At 41.2% G+C, this 24,050-nt stretch overlaps 1 protein-coding gene across 1 annotated transcript; it reads left to right on the top strand.

Annotated features, from left to right (window-relative positions):
* The first annotated feature begins 641 nt into the window (after positions 1-641).
* Positions 642-13,458, top strand: FADS1 (fatty acid desaturase 1). The gene is made up of 12 exons (XM_052695858.1): positions 642-866; positions 4,190-4,300; positions 5,682-5,879; positions 6,922-7,023; positions 7,186-7,314; positions 8,632-8,692; positions 9,328-9,404; positions 10,161-10,258; positions 10,703-10,799; positions 11,897-11,976; positions 12,627-12,752; positions 12,931-13,458. The coding sequence occupies exons 1-12, from the start codon at positions 642-644 to the stop codon at positions 12,980-12,982; spliced, it is 1,356 nt and encodes a 451-aa protein (XP_052551818.1). The 3' UTR covers positions 12,983-13,458.
* Positions 13,459-24,050: the final 10,592 nt, after the last annotated feature.

The following is a 24,050-nucleotide window of genomic DNA, read 5'->3' as shown; positions in this document are numbered from 1 at the left end:
AAGCCTACAATCAGAACCTAACATAACAGTTTGTGTTTGTCACCCCAGGCTTACCCAGGGTAACAGAAGCACAAAGTGCAGAGCTCTGAGGAGCCCTATTAATGCAAGGGGCACCATGAAGCCTCCTTCTTCCTGCCCTGTTCTGCACAATTCATATTTCTTACTAAAGGGTTCATGGGCTGTAGTATCCTAACAGAGATGCAGAGGAATATTATTTTGGGAGGTAAGTTAATCAGAAGTATATTTTTCTTAGTGAAGTTTTCCCTGCACAAAGAACACTGGAAGTCTTGGGAACAAAACAAGCTCATAAATAAGAAATTGCATGGTGTGACACTCAACACCTGTATTTACTGGGTAGTTTTTGCCTGCCTGCATTGCAGTGTGGGTGCTGGGCTGAAAAGAGGAAGCTTTGAGGAGTGAGTGATTGATGGATTTGTTGAGTGGGGATTGGGAAGAGGGAAGCCCAGAGGAGCTCTGCCTGCAGCTGTCACTTTGCCAACACCACCTGTATTTCCTGAAAGATGGAGTGAGAAAACAAGGTGGGCGTGGGCTGCGTAGACATGTCCCAACCTTTATATACTGGTACAGAGGCAGGATGGAGGGGCTGCTGGGTGAGGCTGAGCAGTGAGAGGAGCAGGAGGATGGCTCCACAGCATGGGGACAGGAAGCAGGATGGGAATGCAGTGGCCGAACTGGTGATGCGATGGTTCACCTGGGAGGAGGTTGCACAGCGCACGGGCCAGGGCCCAGCACTGCAGGAGCGCTGGGTGGTGATCGACAGGAAGGTGTACGACATCAGCCGCTTCTATCGGAGGCACCCGGGTGGTGCCCTGCTTATCAGCAGCCACGCCGGGCAGGATGTCACGGTGAGAGGTAGCAGGATGGGGAAGAGATGCTCACCAACAGCTTGTGCTGTGTGTTGGGTGTCTGGCCAGCATCATGCAGTAAGAGCACAGGGAGTGATTGTGCTGGGAATACGTGGTGGTTGGGGGGCTGCAATTGGCTCAGCGGTACTGTTGGTATGTGTAAGCTTTCCTGCTTATGCTATGGAAACTGGTAAATCATAGAATGGATTGAAGTGACCTTAAAGATAGCTCCAGCTCCAACTCCCTTCTATGGGTAGGGACATCTTCCACCATATCAAGTTGCCCATGGCCCCCAACCTACCTGGCCTTGAACACCTTTGGAAAGAAGGTGCTTAAGAAAAGGCTTAGCCTTGGGGCAATCAGGTTGTAACTGTTTTATCTCATCGGTGTCCTCAAGACTATTCTTGTCTCTTGATCTTATTTTACAGCTGCTATAACTGCAGCAGTTAACGGCTGGGGTAAAGTGAGGAAGCTGCCTCAGCCACAACAGCCACAAGGCAACTATAGTGATTGCTCTTTTTACTTTTAGGCTGGGTATCCCCTCCTCCGTGTCATCCCATGTAATTGTAGGAAAAGGCAAGGCAGCATGCATTCACAAGCAGCAGTCCAGAAAAGTTTCTACAGTTATAGCCCGTGGGCTTTCTGATCCTTTGGATGAATAAAATTGGAAGCATCTGCTAAATACCAACTGTTGGCATGTTAGTCTGTTGACAAAGAAAAACATCTACTTAGCACCATTCTTGTCTATCTTAATGCTGTGGGAATCTGTGGGAATGCCCATCAAAACATTAAGCACGTTCCCTGGAGTTCTTGCCCTCTGGTATATGCAGGAAATGTTGAAAAAAGTGGTAAATCAACATGTGCACAAAAATCTGGCAAATGAGATTGCTTCCTTGCTCTGTGTTTTGAAAGAGCAACACAAGCAAGATTATCAGTTCCTGGATCTCCCGTATAAATGGGATGTTTGAGGGTCATGAAAATCAGCAATGTTTTGTGTTCTATATTTTCCATCATTCCTTTGCTTTAGTTAGTACTGTCGGATTTCTTTCATCTCAGGCTGCTGAAACAGCCCAAATGGTGGATGAGCCCGAAAAATACAGATGCTTTGTTTCTAGGATCTGAGTTGCATTTTATTAATGGATATCGTGTCCAAATGGTAAGCCCTGACAGACTTCAGCCAGTTTTGTGTGACCCCAACTCAACTGTTTTCACACTCATGCATATGAAATAAGCTGTGCACCATAATAGGAAAATGCCTGGTTGGATTATTTGGTACAAGTATGCCTATGCTGCAGAGTCATGTAATAAAGTACAGAGAAAGCTGTGCTGGCCCTAGTCAACCTGTACCAAAAGGAAGGCAAGTTAATAGTGTGGACTCTTTGCTCTCTGTGCAGCATGATTATATCTGAACCTGAGCTTTATTGTTTATAGAAAACTTTATTTTTACACTGAAAATCAACTTGAACACTGCAGATAGAGTAGGAAATTCCTCTTCAGCACTCAGTGCAGTGCTATGAGACAGTATGAATCCTACATACTTTTTAGTTAATATAGGAGACAGAGAGAAAAAGCAGTGGAAGGAGCATTTATTAACAAAATTCAGAAGACTTTAGTGTGGCCTGCGCATCTTGGAATAGGTCAAATTGTTCAATCTTTTGGATGTGCATGATAAAAAATTTAAAAAAACCAACATACCCTTAGTTTGACTGGGAGATTAGTTTGACCAAGAGCAGATAGGCTTGGAGGATAATAACTGTGGAGGGCTTTGAGTAAGAAGAGGAATCTGAAGGATAGGAAATGAGTATGATTAAAGTCAAAATGTTAGCAACGCTCATGCTGCATAGATCTGTGAATTAGACTCCTTTTGTTGCTGATTTCTTTCTCACAAAGGATAGAAGAGGGGAATCAAGTGGCACAGAAAACAGGAGTAATTGTTTTGAGACTGGATTTTTTCTTCTGGATTACAGTTTAGTTAAATTTGTTTGCATTTTGGCAACTGTAAAAATGCCTACTAGTGCAACAACATGAAATAGTGTCCCTTCCTGTTGTTGGTTTTCAAAGAAGCTGCTTACTTGTTTATTTGTTGTTAGAGCTACAGTTTATTGCTGAATTTCATTGTGGAAACTGCTGGCATAGGTTCACCTCTGGTAGTGATTGTGCACTCAGTACTTAGTGTGTTGCACACAGGCCTCCAAATCAGTTGAACAGGTGACAAGACCTGTTCTGGAATTTGGAATATGGACAGATTGGAATATGGGACAGATTCTGTAGCAAATTGGGGCTGGAATGCAGTAAAGCACTAATTTTGGTGTGGCTAGACTGGCAAAAATTGATTCAGATGAAAGATGGCTTAAATGAAAGCATGCCAGCAGAGCACTAAGCTGAAGCCCTTTGTTTAGATGTATGAAAGCAATTTTCCACAGATGGAGGAGTTTAACTCCTCCAGACCACATTTCCAGCTTAGTCTCAGCTGTAGCACATCCAAGTGTGCACTCCTATTCCCTTCAGGGCTCCAGCTGCTACTCCCTGTGTGCTCTATTAATGGAGCTGTCTCTTGCTTTTCTGCCCTTTTCTCCCCAGCCCTGCCTGGAAGCCATCAGACTGCTGTTTCTTCACACTTATATCTTTGTGAGAGATCAGTTAACACCTAACCAGGCCTGTTCATGTGAATTGCATCCTTACATTCATTCCTGTATGAATATCTCAAAGTATGAGAAAAAAGTTGCCTGTATCACTTAGTCTTTTATGAAATCCATGCTGTGTTCGTTAATTTGGGAGTGGAATTTTGTATTTGGAGCTGCTTGGAATGTTGTTCTGATCTGTCTCCTAAAGCAATTTCACATTGCTATCACCTGTCTACCTACTCCTTCAGAACCTGTATTTTAATTTAGTTTTCCATGGCTACTTAGCATTTACATGCCAGAACTCTTGGTGTTCTACATGTCTACTTGGGGAACAGTAGGAATACAGCCACTGAGAAGGATGTATTTCTGAAAGATCAAAATCTCTCATGCCTGTGAATAAGAAGCACCACAACTCACATATTCATAACAACTGAGTCATTGCAGTTGTGGAAATCAGACATCTTCAGTTTACCAGCTGAAATAAGATCTCTCTTTAAAAGCATGTAAGGCAAAGGTGACTGGGGAGTGGGGCATGGAAGGTCAAAAAAAGAGGAGGTAGAAAGGTAAACCTTTCTACCTTTTGTCACTGCAATCTTTGTCACTGTGGTTCCTCCAAGTGAATGCATGGCAGATTAAGGGTAGTAACACTGTGTTTTTGGGTTTTTTTTAATCTCTTCTTCAACTCTCCTGCATTTGTAGGATGCTTTTGTAGCATTCCATGTTGACAAGCTCCTGGTGAACAAATACTTGAAGCCGCTGCAGATAGGAGAGCTGGCACCAGATCAACCCAGTATTGAGCCCACTAAAAATGTAAGTCCATTCTCATAAGCCAAAGACAAATATTCTGAGATTAGAACTTATTTTTCTATATCAGTTTAGCTTTGAAAACAATGGGATCCATGTTCTTAACAATTCTTAAAAATTATTTAGAAATAATACATGAGTATTGGTCTAAATCCATGTTAGGTATCTGAGAATGTCATTTCTAAGTTGTTTTTTTTTTTCCTTATCACAGCAGCTATATAAATTATAGCCTTGGCTCTCATGAATATTAGTTATCACCTCTTCTTCTTTCTGTTGATTTGAGAAAGAGCTAACCAACAACTCAGTAATTCTCTTCAGTTGATGGTGAGATTTTACACTGTATTTCCTTCTGCTGTAGGTATCTGTAGGGAGAGAATGCAGATAGTGTATTAACCTATACAATACAGACTGTGAAACTTAATTCACTGCCTTCTGAGACAGCCTCCAGTAGTGGTCTCAAGTTCAAAATGCATAATCATTCACAGAAGCACTAATGATGGCAGTATGAAAATAACTAATCTTGCATGTCAAAGAAAGGAGAGAGGTGCAGACAATATAACAGAAGTAGCCTTGGAATACAATTGTCCTTGGGGTTGTATGGACATAATTGCTTCCTAACGTCCAAGTCTATTTCCTATTCCTTTGGGCCATGACTGTGGCCATGCTTTGCCTGTTTCTTAGAGCTGGCCTTTACTAGAGCATTCATGTGCCTTACTGCTTGCAAACTCTGTTTCCCAGAAATGATTATGAAACTAGGTTGGCAGGGCTCTTTAGGCTGGACTTCATTAAGGCAGAAGTCAGGTTTGGAAGGTACCTGCTGAGCTGCCAAAGAAGATAGGTTGGTCGATCACCTATGCTGTAGTGCTTTGTTCCATAATCCACCCTCCATGGTCATAACTACAAACCCAGTGGGCAGTAAGTGCCATTTTTTACACAGATACTTGCCTTCCCCTTCTAATTTTGGGATCAGTAAAGTGAAAGCATACCTTGAACTGTTGGAAGTGGTAGTGGAAGAAGAGGACTGATTTCATCCAAATGGCTGCCACAAGCACGGTGTGCTCTGTTCATATATGTTTAGTATGCATTCTGCTGAGTACTTGACACACATGCACACATTTTCCCTTCCAGTTTGATACTCTGAGGAGAGGTGCTTTATGTCAACCTCATCCACATGCCTTCTCTATTTCCTGACAATGTCTGAGTAGTGCTGGGCTCTGGTGATTGTGAATCAGTAACATCCAGAAGATAGTACAATCTTAGACATCTCTTGAATAAACCCTGTTACCTGCCAGAGAGATGACAGATGAAGCACTGGAGGTGTAGTCTTTTGAGGTTGCAGTGCTATACTCTGAGACCAAGAAATCTGTGACACTCGTGCTTCCCACAGAAAATGCTGGTAAAAGACTTCCGTGAATTGCGTGCCTCTGTGGAGAAAATGGGACTTCTGGAGCCGAATAAACTCTTCTTCTTCCTGCACCTTACTCACATTCTCCTGTTGGATACTGCTGCCTGGCTCATTCTCTTTTACTTTGGGACATCCTTCGTGCCCTTTATTGTCTCCATGCTGGTGCTGACCATTTCCCAGGTAAGCAACAGAGTCCACAGCATGTATACAGCACTTCTGTCAACTTTCATACACATACCATTGCAGTATTTAGTTATCTGTTACCTTACTTGGCATAGCTCTTCTTGGTTTTAGAAGACATTCTCTATATGGCCTTTGTTAACAGAAGGTGGAAAGAAGAAATTCTGCATGTGGGGAGCTTCCAGTATGCCTAATCTGTTAAGTTTTTTTGGTGAAGATGTATTACAGAATTACAGAATGGTTTGGATTGCAAGAAACTTTAAAAATCATCCACTTCCAGACTCTCTGCCATGAGCAGAAACACCTTTAATTAGATCAGGTTGCTCGAAGCATCATTCCACAGATTCTGTGGGCAACCTGTTTCAGCACCTCATCATTCTCACAGAAAAGAATTTCTACCTAATATCTAACCTAGATTTGCCCTTTTAGTTCAAGACTGTTATCCCTTGTCCCACTGGTACACACTCTGATAAAGTATCACCTCATCTTCCTTGTAGTCTCCCTTTAAGTACTAGAACTCTGCTACAGTCTCCCTGAAGCCTTTATTTTCCAGGCTAAAAAAAAAATAAATGTCTCCTTCATAGGAGAAGAAGTACTTCATCCCTTTGATCATCCTCATAGCTCTCCTCTAGACCCACTCCAACAGGTCCAAGCCCTTCTTTTGCTGAGGATGGAGTGTCAGAAAGGTGGAGGAGACAGGAACAATCATCTTGCTGTACTGAGAAACACCACCTGCCACTTGTCTCCACCTGGATGTTGAGCTGTTGAGCAGTTGCAATTCTTTGAGTGTTACCATCCAGCCAATTACTTATCCACTACATGGGCTGTCAAATCCATGTTTCTCCAGTTTAAAGACAAGAATCTTTTGTGGAAATTAAGAGTATCAGGATTTCATAGTTCCTTTCTGACTATGGCTTTGAAGAAGTGTCCAACTAACAGATCTTGATATCTCAAAGTAAATAATAGCTATTTCATTGTTCTGATCTTTATTATTCTTTTGTGTCACTTTTGTGTCACCAGACCTTCCTTTTCTCTCTTTCAGGTCCAGGCTTCATGGTTACAACATGATTTAGGACATCTTTCAGTCTTCAGGAAGGCAAAGTGGAACCACCTGCTGCACAAGTTCGTGATGTGCCATTTGATTGTAAGTAACTGACCACAGAAAAACGTTCTAGATTTGATGATCTTCCTGCAAAAGTGTGTGCGCTCTAAAGACAGCATTCAGCGCTGCATGAAGAAGGGGAATTAATGAGAGTTTGGCAGTGAGAACACTGTAGCTATCATACTCTGTTCTTCACATAAACAGGGGGCATCAGCCAAATGGTGGACTCTTTTGCATTCTCGACACCATTCCAAACCCAATTGCTTCCGGAAAGATCCTGACATCGACATGCACCCTTTCTTGTTTACTTTGGGAAAGAAATTCTCTGTGGAGGTCAGTATGTCTGTGTGTGCATGCACGTGTAGCCATGTACTAGGAGCTGGGAAGGACCACCAAAAGCACACTATATCAAAAATATCTAAAGCTAAGGTGTGGTCATAGTTTCTGAGAAAATGTTGTTTTCTGTCTCTTTCAGCCTTTCTGAGCAGGTCACATTTTTTATTATGTTCATTAAAAATTGCTTAAACTGTTAATAAGTCATTTTAAACAACTAGACAAATGCATTTCCCAGAAGGAAAAGGACTACTAATGGTTATAGCAACTTAATGGCCTAGTGGGTTGTATAATAATTCAGCAATTAATGATTATTAGTGATCTGTAAAGATTAATATCAAGCATGCCTACATGGGATTATTAGTCAATGCTAATGTCTGAGGCTCAGAGATACAGGCTGCTTTGGCACGCTTGCCTGATATGACAGGCAGCTGGCACATCAGGGCTAAAGAACCAGTAGCTCTTCTTTAGCTCTCTAGGACTGGTTAGGGCAGATGTCATTTGTCCACATAAGATGTTTTCAGCTTGTGCTGATGGGCCATCACTAGAAGCAATAACCTGAGACAATGCTGCAGCCTTCACTGCACAACTTAGTTGCTTTTTGAGGCCTTGCTGAAATAGCTAAGAGCAGTGAATGAGTTTTCTTTTAAAAATGCCTTTGCCAACACGAAGCTGTTACTTAAGTATTACTTAAGTATTTTTGACTAATAGTACAACACAGATTTGAAGCATCTAAGGTTGCACTAAATCAATTATGAACTTAGCAGGAATGCATAGGCAAAGAAATCGAACCGTTGAAATTTACCTTTATTCACTTAGTTATTATCATAACTCTTACACTTATGAATCACATCATCTTTTATCAGATAAAACATTCTGGTATAATTTTATTATATTATTCCCCTTCAACACAGATTATGGTGGTATCTGTGACAGCAATTTTATTTCCTACTGTGTATCAGTGCAAGTGCTTCGTCCTTCCTATGGGCTGTTACTTCTGTTTTAGTTTAACATAAATGTATTTAGAACTACTTTTCAGCAATTGCATTTCACTTCCCTCCTACTGAAGAAGAAGCTTGCTTAACTGCTTATCTCTGAAGGACTTTACAGAGCTATAAAGTATTAAAGAAGTTATCTAGAATGGGATTTGTAGAAAAGGCATGTTTGGTTTGTAAGGTGCATAAGAGGGAGGCAGTAGTAATGAGGGCTGTGGGAAGTGTGCCAGAATAACACCTGTTGAAAAGAGACTGGGAAATGGCAGGTTAACCATACAAGTTGCTTAGTTTCCACTCAGTATTTTATTGTTTATTTTCACAGCTTGGGATCAAAAAGAAAAAATACATGCCATACAACCATCAGCACAAATATTTCTTCTTCAGTGAGTATTTTCATTTTCCTGTGATACCATGAGGAAAACTAATGGGGCTTGTAGATATTGCTTCCGATCTACAGGGCTTGAGCAGAGCTAAGGTTGGCTGCATCGAAGAATGCAATCAGTCTGAGTCTAATTTTTGGAGAGCTTGAAGACCTAACTGGGTATAATCCTGAGTAACCTGCTCTGACATCATAGCTGATGCTCTGAACTCCTGGTGTGCCAACCTGAACGATTCTATGTGAGATCAGGTTTCTGTACAATTCTTGACCAAATTAATATATTTATAACCAACTGCCTTACATTTGTTCCACTTACTCTATTTGTTATGGGGTACATTTATCTTAGGTCATGTTAAAATTGTAGAGAGAAAAGGAGAAATACCCTTAACTGATTATTTAGAGAAGTTACCTGGAAGAGTGAGATGAGGGTTCTGAGGATTGTTTACGTCAGCTATATAATATATGGCTATTAAAGTGCACAGTCAGAACAAAAGGAAAAAAATCAGAGTTCTCACTTCTCCACTATCATTGCCCTGATCTGCAGGTTCTCATTTCTGTACCCTTCTCGCATCTTAGTGAAGCTTCATTCTTGTTGCAAAGCAGCACAGTTCACCAGTGATGATGAATTCTCCATTACAGCTCTTCCTCCACTCCTGTTTCCCACCTACTTCCACTGTCACACATTTTATATTGCATACACAAAGAGGTACTGGGTGGTAAGTACTGCTGGTTGTGCAACCAAGGGGTTGGCTATGGGCTTCCAGTCCTTCTCCTTAGAGCTCAAGCATGACACAGTATGCTTTTCTATTGGGCATAATTCTGCAGTTAATTTGGTGCAGCATTTTCAGTGGCTACGAATACTTTCTGCTAATCACTTTGTTTCCTATTTTGATGATAAAGGCAGGAGTAACAGGCTACTTGGCTTGCACTGCTTTGCTTCTCTTGCAAAATCATTGTGTGTGTCCATACTGGTCAGAAACAGAGGAATGTTGATTTATAGGAACTGTTGTGCTTGATTTGTCAGCAATATGAATGCATTTGGCATTATTTCCCATGCTAGGCAGCCAGTGCTTATGCTTCATTCTACTTTCTCTTGCATGTGTTATGAGTTTAGAAAAACAGAGCAGAACGAAGTAGTTTGTCTAGCATGCTGCTCACTGGAGGGCTCACAGTCAATGGTTTGGTACAAGTCTTAAAGCAGTGTTTTTGAATGCTTAGCTATTTGCTAATACATTAATCCACTTACTAGGACTGACTGTTCAAATTCAATTATAGCAAGCTGTGTAAAGAAACTGCTAGCTTCTCTTAATTTGGATTTCCTTCGATCAATCAGTCTAGGGGAAAAAAGGAAAAAAGCCGCACAACAAAAACCTGCAGAAATTAAATACAGAAATTTATCCTGTACATATGATGTTTAGAAAAGAAATGCAGTATCTAATGATATTCTCTTTTGTTGTCTTTGGTTTTGGAAGGACTTGGCATGTATGCTGACCTTCTATATCAGATTCTTTTTTACTTATGGATCATTATTAGAAATGAAGAGTCTCCTGGCATATTACTTTATATTCAGGTAATATCTCTTTAGAAGTTTCTTTAGTCTTCATTTCTGTGTTTTTTAATCTGCCTGCCTATCTTTCTCTGCTTTTTCCTTGTTCTTCCTCTTATTCCTTCTTATAATTTGAAGTTAAACTAAAACTGCTTAATCGTTAACTCCAGTTTTGTGCTGCCTCAGTAGCTGTGAAAGCAAAGACTTTAGTGAATGATAACCAAGCTGAGAAATACCTTACATACTGTTAAGTGCTTTGGAAATAGGCTCTGCTTCTAGTTTCATGTGGAAATTTCATAATTCCTTATGAAATCCATAATAACTTAAGTTTTGTCCAGGTGTTGGATAGGAAAGTCTGATGTTCTAACACCTATCCCCAAGTCTGGCTTACGCTGTCGACAACTTTGGTGGCTCATCACTGACTTCCTTATCTGTTATTGAATTCTGACCTCTGGTCTGATTGCACAGGATGCTGGAGAGCAGTTGGTTTGTCTGGGTTTCACAGATGAACCATATTCCAATGGATATTTACTACGACAAGAATTTGGACTGGGTGTCTACTCAGGTAAAACATGTACTCAATAATTGTGGCTGTACTGATGCAAATTCCAATGACAAGAAAAGAAACTGCTGTATTGCATTAAGGGTGAAATCCACTGGTAACTGGGAGGTGAAGATTAATAGGATTATTACAAGAATGATATTGAGTTACAGGAACGTGCTCAGAAGGGCAAAGAAGCTGATGAAGGGACCGGGAAACCAAATATGAAGAGCAGCAGAGGGAACTGGGGTTGTTTAGTCAGGAGAAAGAGGCTAGGGGAGAACTTATCAGTATTTGCAACTACTTGAGAGGAGGATGTAGTGAGGTGGGTATCAGTCTCTTTTCTCAAGTAACAAGTGATAGGACGTGAGGAAACAGCCTCTACTTGCATTGGGGGACACTTAGATTGTATAGAAGGAAAATGTTCTTCATGGAAAGGATGCTTTAATCATTACAGCAGGCTACCTGGGGAATTGGTAAAGTTTCCATCCCTGAAGGTACTTAGGGGGCGTGTGGACATGGTTTAGCAGTGGATTTGGTATTTAGGTAGATGGTTGGTCTTGATCAACTTAGGGTCTTTTTTGTCAGAAATGTTTCTATAAAAATGGGATACAGTTCTAGTAATGGTAAAGGAGAACAGCAATGGCATATTCATGAGCCATTTAAAATCAAATATATATTTACTGTAATATTCTGTCTTGAATACTTTCTCCTTCTAAAGAGATGAAAGTTTGTGTCCTGCTCAGACTGAGCTCCTTTGCACCAGTGAAATGTCAGTGTGGTGTCCCTTCTTTGCACAGTAACTCTTTGGAGTCCAGTAGTAAAACTATCACAGACGCCCCTCCTCTTTCTGCAGACATTGGTTTGAGGATAAACATTTGACTGACTGTTCACACACGTTCACAGGAGCACAGCACCATCTCCTTGTTTTACCGTGGTCCGTGTTATCCAGTCTACATAACACTGCTGTTCCACAAAGCTGAAGGAGGAATATGATTCCTGCCCTGCGGGTAGCTCAGCTTAAGCTAAAATAAAATAATAGAATAAAAGAAGCATGCTCTTAAGACAAATGAAAGTCACCAATCTGTATTGATTTTAGCTGTTCTTCTTCCCTTTCCCAGCTCCAGGCAACATGTAATGTTGAGCAGTCTCTGTTCAATGACTGGTTTACTGGGCATCTGAACTTTCAGATTGAACATCAGTGAGTACATACCTTGAGAAATTTTTCTTTCTTTTTCCCCCCTCCCCCATTCTTTGCATGAATCCTACAATTAATTGTAGCACCAGTGAATTTGTCTTAGAGAATGAAAATTATAAAGACCATCTTAGTGTTAATTCAAAACCTTCACTGCAGGAAGTTGGAAAACTGAAATGGATGTGATCTGTTAAATAATTCAGTAGCAACAATGTCTGTCCAAAGCAGAAGCTTAAATGTATGTTCCGAGGCACCCTGTTTGTAATCTGATGCAGTGGTTTAGCTCTACCTACATCAACTACTAACACTATTATTCACAAAACTGAGATATGAAACTGAAGGATAGCCATTTCCATTCCTGTGCTGACTAGCTGTGAAGATAATTACTTTTGGAGAAAAATGGACAGAAGTGGGTTCTTCTAATTTTCAGTAGCGCTTAATTAGGAGAAACCTTGCTTCAGACGTGCAAAAATAAGGAAGAGGGGGAAGCAGGAAAATACTGAGTTCCTTGTGCTAAAAACAGGGATATACAGGAGCAGCAACAAGTCTTGTTTTGTGTGGGCTATGAGATTCTTAGGAAGTGATAATGAACAGAAACTTGTAAAAGATAAAATTTCTGATGGCGCACTGGAAGAGAACTTGTCTCCTATTCACAGCTTATTCCCTACAATGCCAAGACACAACTACTGGAAGGTGGCTCCACTGGTGAAATCCTTGTGTGCCAAACATGGCATTGAGTACCAATGCAAGCCGTTGCTCACCGCCTTTGCAGATATTGTGCAGTAAGTAACAGATAACACACTGCAGACAAAAATACAGAAGGATGTAGGAGAGGTGGGAGTTCTAAGAAAAAGGATGACTTGTTCATTTTTACAAGAAGTGGAAATCCTTGTTTCCCTTATCTCCAGAAACACCCCTCCTAAGCAACTTGACATAATGTTCTCATTCTCTTTCTCTCAGCTCTTTGAAGAATTCAGGAGAGCTCTGGCTTGATGCCTACCTCCACAAATAGGAAGACAAGGCTTGATGCTACCATTCACAATCTGCCACATCTTTGCATCCCCAGCAAGGCTAAGAGCAGGAGCAATGCAAGACTCTAAGGAAGAATAAAATGGCTAAGAATGGATGGATCAGATTCCAGTTGATATGAAGTTATCTGAATTTTTCTTTTGGTCTTTCCAGGTATTTTAATTCAGATACATTACAAGTGAACAAGGCCAGCAGGAGCTGGATTGCTATGTACGGGAGGAATGTTTTGTAACTGTGTCTGAGTAAATGTGGCCAAGAAGCAATTTTGAGCAAGTGCTCAAGTTAGATTATGGACTGGTGCAACTGGACACACTTAAGTGCATGCCAGAGTCTCCTCTGATCAGTTGGTTGTTGTTTGTTTGTTGTTTTTTTCTTTAGATACTCCCCTTATGTATGGTTTAATGCTTAATATAATGCTTTCCTATTTGAAATCATTGAAAATTGCATAGGATTTTGACTTAGCTCCATGCGTCCAGTAATGCACTTAAATAATAATAAACTACAAATTATGCCTGGAGTATAATAGTTGTTATGTACAATTGAGTAACGTCTTAAATGTTTCTCCCATCATTGCTCTCTAGAGTATCCTATTTGTTACAGCACCAGGCATCCTCAGATGCCAGGAGAAAAATACCTCTCAATCTCACTGCTTTTTTCAGAGTTTCCTTATTCATTGATTGGCTTGTGTAGTGATGAGCCATGTATAAGCTTCCTATGCTGTGTTATTTAGTATTTGTAATATGCATATCTGAACAAATATCATCCTCAGTTCTGCTCCTGAGAAGTCAGCTGAGAGATTATTGTAGTGAATGAGCAGTGGAAATGTGCACTGTGCATCATAAAAGTGTATAAATCAACTGTACCTTTAGAATAGAGTCATCGACTTCCACTCAGCTTTTCCTGTTACAGTGAAGATAAGAGATTCTGCACTACAAACAAAGGACTTGGAAGAAAAGATGAGGTACAGAGATCATCATCTACTCACCACTGCAGCTCTGAAGGTGCGTGGAGGTTCTTAGGTGGACACAAAAAGGCACTCTGAGGGCCCTGGGGCATGTGGAGGACATGTAGGTGTACTGAAAAGCAAAATGATCACTTTGGCTTAGATCAACAGGTAAAACAAGGACTCTGGGGGAGCCAATAAAACAGGAACATTCTTGGATCCTAACTCCAGACTTAGCTGAGCCTTGGCTGACACACATGGTGATAACATAGGGAAAAGTCTTTGGGATGAAATTTTTTTGCAACCCGGCAACAATGGAACCCCTAGGGTTTGTCATTTTTCCACTCCTAAGTCTTGGCGTGAGCTGAACCTTGGCCTTGGCATTAATTTTTGTTAATGAGCTGGAAGATAGGATAGAGTGCACCCTCAGTACATTTACATTTACAGTACATGATATAAAATGGAGGAATGGCTGACTCACCAGAGAGCTGTGCTGCTATCCAGAAGAGCCCTGACAGGCTTTGGTTAGGCTTTGTAGTTCAAGTTCAGAGTTAGGATTAGAGTTCAGGTTAAAATTTAGGGTTATGGTTTATTGTTTGCTTTTCTCTAGGTTTAGGGTAAGTTTTAGGATCAGTTTAGGCTTAAGGTAAATGTCAGTATTAGGCTTTACATTTAATGGCACCTGGGGAGCACTAGAGATTCCTTAATGTCAGTGAAAGACACTCAGAAGGTTCTGTTTGCTTACCTAAATGCATTCAGAGATTTCTGGCATGCCCAGAATATTACTGGAAATCTTGGTGTGCATCAGAGAGCTCTAACAAGCATGTCTAGAACACAGAAAGGTCCTTCTAAGTCCATTGGTGCACATCACAAGACTCTCATTGACTGCAGAGAAGAATCAAAATGGTTGCAGGTGGCCCTGGTGCACTTCACAGCTCTCTCAGATTCAGGTAAAACACACCAAAGGTACTTGGCCACTGAGCTCACCAGAAGGCATTTGAAAATTACTAGAAATAGGTCAGTTTCTTGGCCGCAAATAGGGTTAGATTTGGGTTTTAGACGTCAAGAATTAGGGCTTCATTTAGTAACACAGACATTTTTAGGGTTAGGATCAATAGTAGGATGTAGGATTGGCATTCTGAGGCACTTGTGGTCTACCGAAAGCACTTCCACTTTCTTATGTATCAACAGAACACACACAGAGTTCTCCTCTGGTATCTAAACTGCATTCAGAGTTCTGGTTTGCCTATAAAGTCACTTGAGATTCTGGTGTGCACCAAAATCCGTTTATAGACCTTCCTGGAGCACAGAAAATCTGATCCAGGCTCTTGGTGTCCACCAGAGGGCTCTCCTTGACAAATTCAGAGCGCACGGGTGTCCTTAAAGAGTTCTCTAAGCTTCACCTGAAGCACACCAGAAAGCATTTGGAGTGAGTCAGCGTCTGGATGAGGGTTAGGTTAGGAGTTTTAGAAGTAGTTTAGTATTTGGGTCTCATTCAGGATTAAAGCTAGAGTTAGGGGAATGATTACAGATAGAGGTTACGGATCAGCATTCCAAGGAACCTGACTTTGGTTTAGGGTTTAGTGTTAGGGTTGATGTTTTGGATGAGGGTAAATTTTAGGGTCAGGGAAGGTTTAGGATAATTGTCAGGAATAGGCTTTAGCACCTAGGGAACACGTCAAGGTGCTTTTCATCCAACAAAAGCACAACAAAAGGTGCTTGGAGGGCCGCTCATCAGAAGCTCCTGGAAGACAAGTGAGGCTGCTGTAGGTAAGAGTGAAGGGAACCTCAGCAGTTTTCCCACAGTTGAGTTCTCTGTGTAGGAAAGTAGGAATCCAGTTGTAATTTAAAAACAAATTCACCAGCAGGTTCTCCTGTCTCCAAAGACAATAATTTTCAGTGATTTATTTTTTTATATTGGGATACGTCCCTGTGAATTAAAGTGACCTCAACCCCAGAACCCATTACAGCAGCTGCTGCTGATTATAATGACTTCAATCACAAGGAGTGTGTAAGAGCTATTATCTCTCTCTTGGGCCTTAAGGAACTGTTGCACCCTGGGGCAAGGAGCAGGGGATCCAGATCTAGTCAGTCTGCATGGATTTTGTACTTGATTGATTGATCAGTTTTTCTAATGAGACAACAAGAAAAGACTGGAGTAATTACTTGGTCCTGGTGTACTTTTCCTTTCCTCACTGAAGCCTGGGGATGGGGATGGCAGAGAGCATTGAGAATGTAATTGATTTATCCATCATCCTGTCGTCTTTTTGCATTTTCTTTTTCCTTTTTAATTGCCTTTTTTATTTTTTTTTCCTCGTGGGGTAGGTATCCCATCAATTCTGTCTTTTGGGACTCTAGATCAGAGTAAAGCTATGAACACCTCCTTTCTGGTAATTTACTTTCTCCTGTGGTTTATTCATAAACCATATTCTCTTTTCCCTTTAAGCTTGTTATTCTTTCAACTGTGTTTAATGCCAGAATTACATCACTAACTTATTTTGTCTGGACAGCTTCCAGGAGCATTATGATGTCTCCTATAAGATTTAAAGGTGCCACAGATGACAGTCTGGATGGCATTCCCAAAGTAAATGTCTCTAAGTTGGATTTAGTGAAACATCTTTTGACTAGCTGAATCTCTCAAATGATGCCCCTTTATATGTATTCTTCCATGTCACCATTCTGTTGCTCCAATCAAATGGGTGGGGTTGCTGTATGGTCCCCCACAACCACTCCCAAGAGATTACATCAATTTTCCATTTGCCTGTTCCATTTTTAAGCGTTGAATCACTACTGGAAATTGGGAAATCATTTCTAGATGCATCTCTTCTTGGGGATTCAGTTGTACCCAATCTACTCCTTGGTCCCAAACTCACAGTAGTGATTCCTCTGATCCTTCCCCAGTTCCCTGTCAATGCTAATCAGCAACATTCTGCAGCTCAGTTTGAGTGTAATCCTGCACTGACATTGTATGTTGCAGCAAACATTTTCATACTTAGACAATCCTGTCCATTTATTGGAGAGATGCTGGGAAGCTCCATCCCCAAATTGACTGGGTTACTGAAATACTTGCTCCTCTGCCCCCATTGCCCAGTGTAGTTCCTGAGTGCGAGTGCTCAAAGCTCCAGTATGTCCCCTGGTTTCTGGGCTTTGAGTTTAGATAAATTCACTCAGTTCTTTGAAGTTTCCAATTTCGTCTGAAGTTCCCTTGCTTTCTTTGCTCATTTTCTAGGGTACAATCACATCCAGGTGTCCAGATTTTCCAGTTATACTCAGAATTCCCATGTTTTATTTAGCTTAAAGTCTAAGATTCCCTCCTTGCATTTAGACTTCAAATTTATTTGAGCGCATCTGGGTCTTCATTTTTTCCTTTTCTTTCATTTGCTTTCTAAGGTCTCCCCCTGCTGCTGAAGGTAAGTTAACAACAACCAGACACAATTTAGATCTTGTTATCCTCTGCCCTGTTCTGCTCCTGGCTTCTCTAAATATCCTCGGGGGTGAAACACTAGGTTAATTTCTTCTCAGATTCCCAAAGAACCAGGGCAAGTAATAAACAGTGTGACTGATCCCCACACCTGTGTGCCTGGCCAGCCTGGTGCTTTGGCATTTTCCTGCTCTCCACTCAAAATAGCATTTCCTATTGGAAGACTCCAAGTGCATCTTTGCAGTCTGGGGGTTCTTCAGGAAGCTTTCTAGGGCTGCTTGGGTGGAGCATGCAGAAAATTAATTTGAATATGAAATAAAATTGGAACGGGCTGCCCAGGGAAGTGATGGGTTTGTGGTTACTGGAGGTGTTCAAGAACCTGGTGGATGTGGCACTGAGGGACGTGGTCAGTGGGCATGGTGGGGGTGGGCTGGAGGTTGGATTAAGTGATCTCAGTGGTCTTTTCTGATCTCAATGGTTCTGTGATTCTAAATCACATCTACTTGAGACTGTCAAATGAGTGGTTAGTTTCACATGGCAATCTACCTCTTCTCTATTCCAAAGCCTGCTAGGTTTTGCCTTTAAACTGTTGGATTTTTCTGTTTTATAGTCAACCAAGTAGTTAAAATGAACTAAATATTTCTAGGAACATTTCACTTCTTCCAAGAAGTAGATGTGTTACCGACTAACTACCCCTGTAGACCTTAAGCACACCTTAGTTTAATAAGTCATCATTTATGGGTGATTCTTGCACAATTTTGAGTCTTATGTGCTGACTCTGTGCCACTCAGCAATCTGTTCTGTAACTCCCAGTGTGTTACTTCTTGTCCCCATGCTTTAATAATACCTATTTTTGTGAAGATGATTGTCATAGTTTTTCTTTATAGAGGCTCACCTATTTTTTGGATTGGGTTTTGGATTTTTGTTGAAAATAGAGGTGACAGCAAACCAGTGTTTTCACTTGTTGCAGTGAAGTGCTTAGACAGAGTCAAGGACTTTTCTGCTTCACGTGCTGTTCTGACAGCAGGGAGCTGGAGGGGTTGGATGCAGCTACAGCTACTGACCCAGGCTGACCAAAGGGATATTCTGTGCCATATAACTCAGAAATGCTCAGAAATAAAATCTAGGGTAAAGAAAGAGGAAGGGGGAGATGTTTGGAGTCATGGTGTTTGTGTTCCCAAGAAGCTGTTATGTGGGATGAGCCCTGCTTTCCTGGGAGTGGCTGAAGTAGTGAGAATCCCTTGTTTTGCTTTGTGTGCGCACACGGCTTTTGCTTGAACTAGTAAACTGATTTTATCTCAATCCATGAGTTCTCACACTTTTAACTTCTCCAATTCTCTCCTGTATCCCAGAAAGTGTGCAAGTGGCTGTGTGGCACTTCACAGCCTGACAGGTTTAAACCATCACAAAGTATTTCAGGAGATTATCTGGTGGAAGCATCTATCAGAGAAGGGTGTATCAAATACTGCAACTGCACCAAAATATACATTCTTGCACCCTTCTGTTTTTATTTGTCACTCCTGCTTTGGTTGTCTTGGAGATTAAGTCCCGGATCCCATTAGTTCTTGTGCTTATGGTAGACTAAAGCCTAGAAGCAAATTTTTATACAAGAACTACTACTGAATGCACTTGTTTAATTAATAAGTTATTTGTTTTCATATGGATAAACTTGGAAACTGTCATTTGGGTGGACAGCCTGAAAAATCTTAGAAGTCAGGAGTTCAAATACAGTGTTTTGTATTAAAGCTGCTCTGTTAGAGATAATACTTGGTATTTTCTCCAGCAGCCATCGAAGTATAGGTTTATCTTTAAGTGCATCAACTCTGTCACTTAATGCATACGGAAGTGGTGTGTTTTTCTGGGTTGGAGCCAGGGACTCAACTTCTCACAGAACTGACCTCTCTTTAGATTGGGAAAAATCCATCATTATAAATGGTAGAATCGTGCCCCAGAAGTCAGACAGGAATATATTCATTTATAAGTAAACAGGGTAGAGGTGCAATAAGGATAACCAGAAATTTTAATGAAATGCTGCAGATTCTTTAGGCTGTGCATGTGCTGCGTGTTGTAACCTAGAGGAACGTGGATGGGTTTGAATGAGCTTCTTGGGATACTCAAGACAAGGGGCTGTAGAAGCTGGGAGCTCAGCAGACTAAATTAGCAGTCTTGCAGTGCTGGTATATGTCCTCTTGTGGCTTCTTCACTCAAGAAGCCAATGCTGTTCAGACAGTGGCTCATAAGAAGAGTTCACCCTAGGTTCTCAGGCATTGCCACACTGTGAAGTAAAGTGAACTGAGTTGGATTTCAAAGGAGATTCCACCAAAGTGCAGGCATTTCTTTGGAAACTGTCATTTTAAATGAGATTAATGAGGTTGAAATGAGTCATTGCAACTTTATCGCTACAATAAGGTAAAATGTTCTGCTTTCAAGTTAATGTTTCACATCTCTTTATCTTGAAATAAAATGCCTCGTTCTTCCAGTAGCAATGTGGATACAGCACGGACTGTAGCCAGAGGTTCATGTGTGTAGCTCTAACTCCTACAGCCTAACACTTCATTCATGATGCATGAAGCTGGGCTAACTTATGGTTCTGTGGTCAACAGTGGGACTGAGCAGGCAGTATTTGGCCATAAATGAGCATCACTGGACCAACTTGTTTGTGGTGCAACCTATCTCATTTAATTTTAGATGTCTGAGAATTAACTCTGTAAGTGTAAAATAGTGTTGCAAGAGCTCTTCTTAGCCCTGAGAGTGATGGCAAAGCTTGGAGACTGAATTCCAGCTGCCTCTAAGAGGATCTGTTGCCACAGAGGGACCTGGGATTAGACTTAGTGAACTTTCAGAGAACCCCGGTGTACATGAAACCATCAGTGTCCTGCTTAAATAGTGCAGTGCAGACTGTGGTCATGTAAGAAACCTGCACTATCCTGGAAAACCCTAGAGCTGGGGCAATGATGCTTTCTCTTTATTAGCCACGCATGCTGCTCAGTTTTCTGTCGACTTGTGTAAACCATTTCTGACATGTTGGTATTTGATGGCATTCTCTTGAACAAGACATGATTGAGCCACACTTGCCCGCTCCATCTGTCAGAAGGCTGGAGTGTAAACATCACAGTAGGTGATAGTGTCCTAGCACCGGTATTTACAAAAGGAGAGATAAATACATTGCTAAACCTTGAACCATATGTCTTGTCCAGTTCAAGAGTCCATTCTGGGCAAGGGTACCAAGTGTTTTTGTACTTGTGTCCTTCTCCAAAAGGACAGACTGTTTGAAAAAGATTTCTTCCCTCTATTTGTCCTTACCATTTGTTTTTAAGGGCAGACTTAGGTATCCACCGTTGCTTGACTGCAGAAGCAAGTCTGGTAGGAAAGAGCAGGAATTAAAAATACTCCTAAATTTTTCCAGTGAGGTCAGGTCCTCCTGTCACATATATTTATACTACACATACACTGCCCTATTTGTAGCAGACATGCACCATACCACACACATTGTTTAACATCCTTCCCTTTGCTAAGGACCACTAACAGCACCTTGCGTGCGTAACTGCAAGCAAGAAGATCCTTGCTGGGTAATTGCCCTCCATGCAATGCTGGCATCTCATTCCATTGCTGCAGGTTGCAGGTCTGTTGTGGGAAGGACAGTGTGTTTGCAGGGCTGATAGTGTTCTCAGTGTAGCCACTCCACTAGAAAAGGATTCTGGAAGTACATGCTCTGTGGAAGAAAAACAGATTGTACAAGCTCATCTGTAGTGATTATAAGCACTGAGTAGTAGTGATGGAGATGGGCAGGAGCCCCTTCACAAAGTCTGTTAAAATGTAAGGCTGGGTCATCTAGTCAAAGCCAGGGCATGACAAGTCACAGCTGCCTCAAAGGCAAGATGAGAAAGTTCTGAGACTTCTGTTGTGACAAAACCTTTCAACCTTGGGAACGTGGGAATGCCCATTTCTAGTAGTTATGTTGGATCAAATCCTGAAGCAAAGCCTTTTTTTTTTTTTTTTTTTTTTTTTTTAATCAGTAGCCACACGAGGGCAGTAAGCCCTATTTTCTATTTAATAAAGGCTTTTTATTTCCCTCCCCTCCTTTTATTATTGAACATGTTGCAAAAAGTCCCTATTCAGTGACATATGCAGCTGATACCAAGACATTTTCAAGTTTGTAATTTTTAGACCATGTAATTTTCCCATTTCCCAAAGTCTCATTGATACTGCAAGTATTTAGCTTGCATTAGGACTCCCTGATAAACACTGTTCTACTATTTCCAGGTATAATGTAATTCCTTGTCTTCTGTGTTGCTTAGAAATGCTACTTTTCTCCACTATTTGTCATTGAATGTCATTCTAAAAGGTATACTTCTTGGAGGAGAGGTTCAATTTCAGCCTGACCAATTCAATTGCATCGTCATATCAAAGAACACCAAGACTTACTGGCACTCTGAGCTTCTAATAATTCCCCTAACTGATACCTTTCTAATCTTAGTGACTTTTTCCCTTGATACTTTTGTTCCCTCAGTAAGCTGCAGGAATGCATTTGTGCATGATGGTATTCTAGTCACCCAGCCCATCATCTGCACAGCCCTTAAATTGATTAGCTTCCCAGGCCCAAATGCAAACAGATCTAACTTTATCATAGACACTGAGAGTGCCAAGGCTCCAGCATGCAGAGTCCAGGTCTGTGTAAGAGAAATTCCTTGACAGTGAGTATTTTGAAAAGCTGCCAGGCAGATATGTCTTACCTAGGAATCTAACCTGCTTACAGGTCAATAAACTGCCTACAAAGTCAAGTATAATATTTTACTTTGGATTCTGAGAAGCTTGTTTGCAAAACCTGATCATGATCTGTGTTTTCATTCACCTTCTCTTACTGTTCTCAAATATTTTGGTGATCTGGATGTATGTTTTAGATATGCATGGGAAGAGTTTGTCCTTGGTACATGACCACAAAATCAAGCAGATCTATGTTAAATTGAAATATTCAGTCACAAATATGGGCAAAGTCCACTGGGTGCTTACCTCACTCCAGAAAGTTAACCAAACAGTACAGAAGTGCTTGTGCACTCCTGTTTACTCTCTGTTACCCACCTTGATAGGAGCTGAAGCCGATGTCTGTAAATAGGCCAGTCAAACATTTTGCTTTCTTTAAGTTTTTATCACCTATCAGGATGGTTTGAGAAACATAGCAAGGCTATCAGATATGACTAAATACTGAAAATCCTCCAGAAATAATAATAATAAAAAAACATTACGGTGCTTTTATAGCTGTTTACAAAGCCAATATTTCAATATTTCATATTTCAATATGCCTTTATTTAAGTGAAGAGTGCCACAAATTTCACTGGATCCTGCACCGAGTATAAAGCACTTTTTTCAGACTTGCTTTGCTTATATATGCAGATTGATCAATGTGCTCAGAAAATATTAATTAGAAAAAAATGTTTTTTTCTTTTGTTTTTTTTTGTTTTGTTTTGTTTTAAATTAAATTAAATTAAGCAGGAGGACCAATATGACAAACTGCTTCTTCTGGAAAAGGCTTCCTCGTGCAAGAAAGATGATAAATACAGATAGCAGAACAGAAGACTGTGGAATGAAACAGCTTTCAAACTAACTTCTGAACCTTCAGCCTTCCTAGTAAGAATAGGAAGACATTAGTAATTCTGGCTATGTTTGCTCTCCTTTTAAGTGAACAGATATCCTCTCTTCCCAGTAACAAAGATCAGTGCCCTCTGGGCCTGGCTGTTCAGTCAGGTTTTTGATCCACCTCAGTCCGTTCATCCAGCCCGTGCTCCAACATCAGGCTGGTGGTTTCATTACAGAAGCTTATCAGGATGGTAAGAGGTGACCATGGACTTGGTGGATCCGTGATGATACTCCCGATGATGTTTTACTTCCTGTGCCTGGAAATGGTTTTTGGAATGAGCTGTTCCATCACGTTCCCAAGGTTCAAGGTGAGGCTGACTGGCCTGTAGTAGGCAAGGAGTGACATCTACTTTCCTCCAGTCTTTGAGCACTTCTTTCAGTGCCAGTTGATCAAGGATTACTGAGAGCAGTGACATCTGCCAGCTCCTTCAGCACCAGGGGTGCATCCCATCAGGGCCCATGCACTGTCTAGTTTGATCAAGTATTTCCTGACCTGATTCACTTCCATCGAGGGTACGTCTTCCTTGCTCCAGCCTTTTACCGTTGGCTGGATTAGCACCCTGAATCCACAAAAAGAGTTGTGATATTTGCTTCCACAACAAGTGCATGAGATGACCAGAGCAGCTGTGGCTGTGTGGCCTAGCCGTCATGGCAGAGTCACACCACTGTGAGACCAGCTCCCAGCAGCAGCATCCACAACGCTGCTGCAGGTAAGTAGCTGTGTCCAAAACCTGGATGGACAATATAAGTATGCGGGGAGATTTTAAACTAGTTTTTGTTTCAGTGCAAACATGACCTGTGTTTAGCTTAGCCACAGTTTCTGTCTCTCTGCTTCATTTCGTTGGAGGCTTCTCTATTCTGGGACTCCCAGGGGTCCATGCTTCAAAAGTTGAAAGCTGTGCTGATGCAACAGTTGTTGCCCCTTCCACAGGCTGTCTGACACTTGCTTTCTCCTGTCTTCCTCCAATTACTGGATTTCTTTTCTTTCTTCTTAATACTCAGCACCCTGCTTTGCTTCAGTGGGTGGTACTATGGAAGTTAGAGGAAGCAAAT

The sequence above is a fragment of the Tympanuchus pallidicinctus genome, unplaced genomic scaffold (assembly GCF_026119805.1).
Source record: "Tympanuchus pallidicinctus isolate F22 unplaced genomic scaffold, pur_lepc_1.0 scaffold3, whole genome shotgun sequence".
Lineage (NCBI taxonomy): Eukaryota > Metazoa > Chordata > Aves > Galliformes > Phasianidae > Tympanuchus > Tympanuchus pallidicinctus.
Note: the sequence above shows the minus strand (reverse complement) of the source record. Positions and strands in the feature narration are given on the sequence as shown.

What these genes read in the sequence shown, in the direction of transcription:
- FADS1 (XM_052695858.1), top strand. Translation starts at nt 642, where the DNA reads ATGGCTCCACAGCATGGGGACAGGAAGCAGGATGGGAATGCAGTGGCC. An exon ending in ACGCCGGGCAGGATGTCACG is followed by an intron (nt 867 to 4,189) that starts GTGAGAGGTAGC and finishes CTGCATTTGTAG; the next exon opens with GATGCTTTTGTAGCATTCCA. An exon ending in GCACAAATATTTCTTCTTCA is followed by an intron (nt 8,693 to 9,327) that starts GTGAGTATTTTC and finishes TCTCCATTACAG; the next exon opens with CTCTTCCTCCACTCCTGTTT.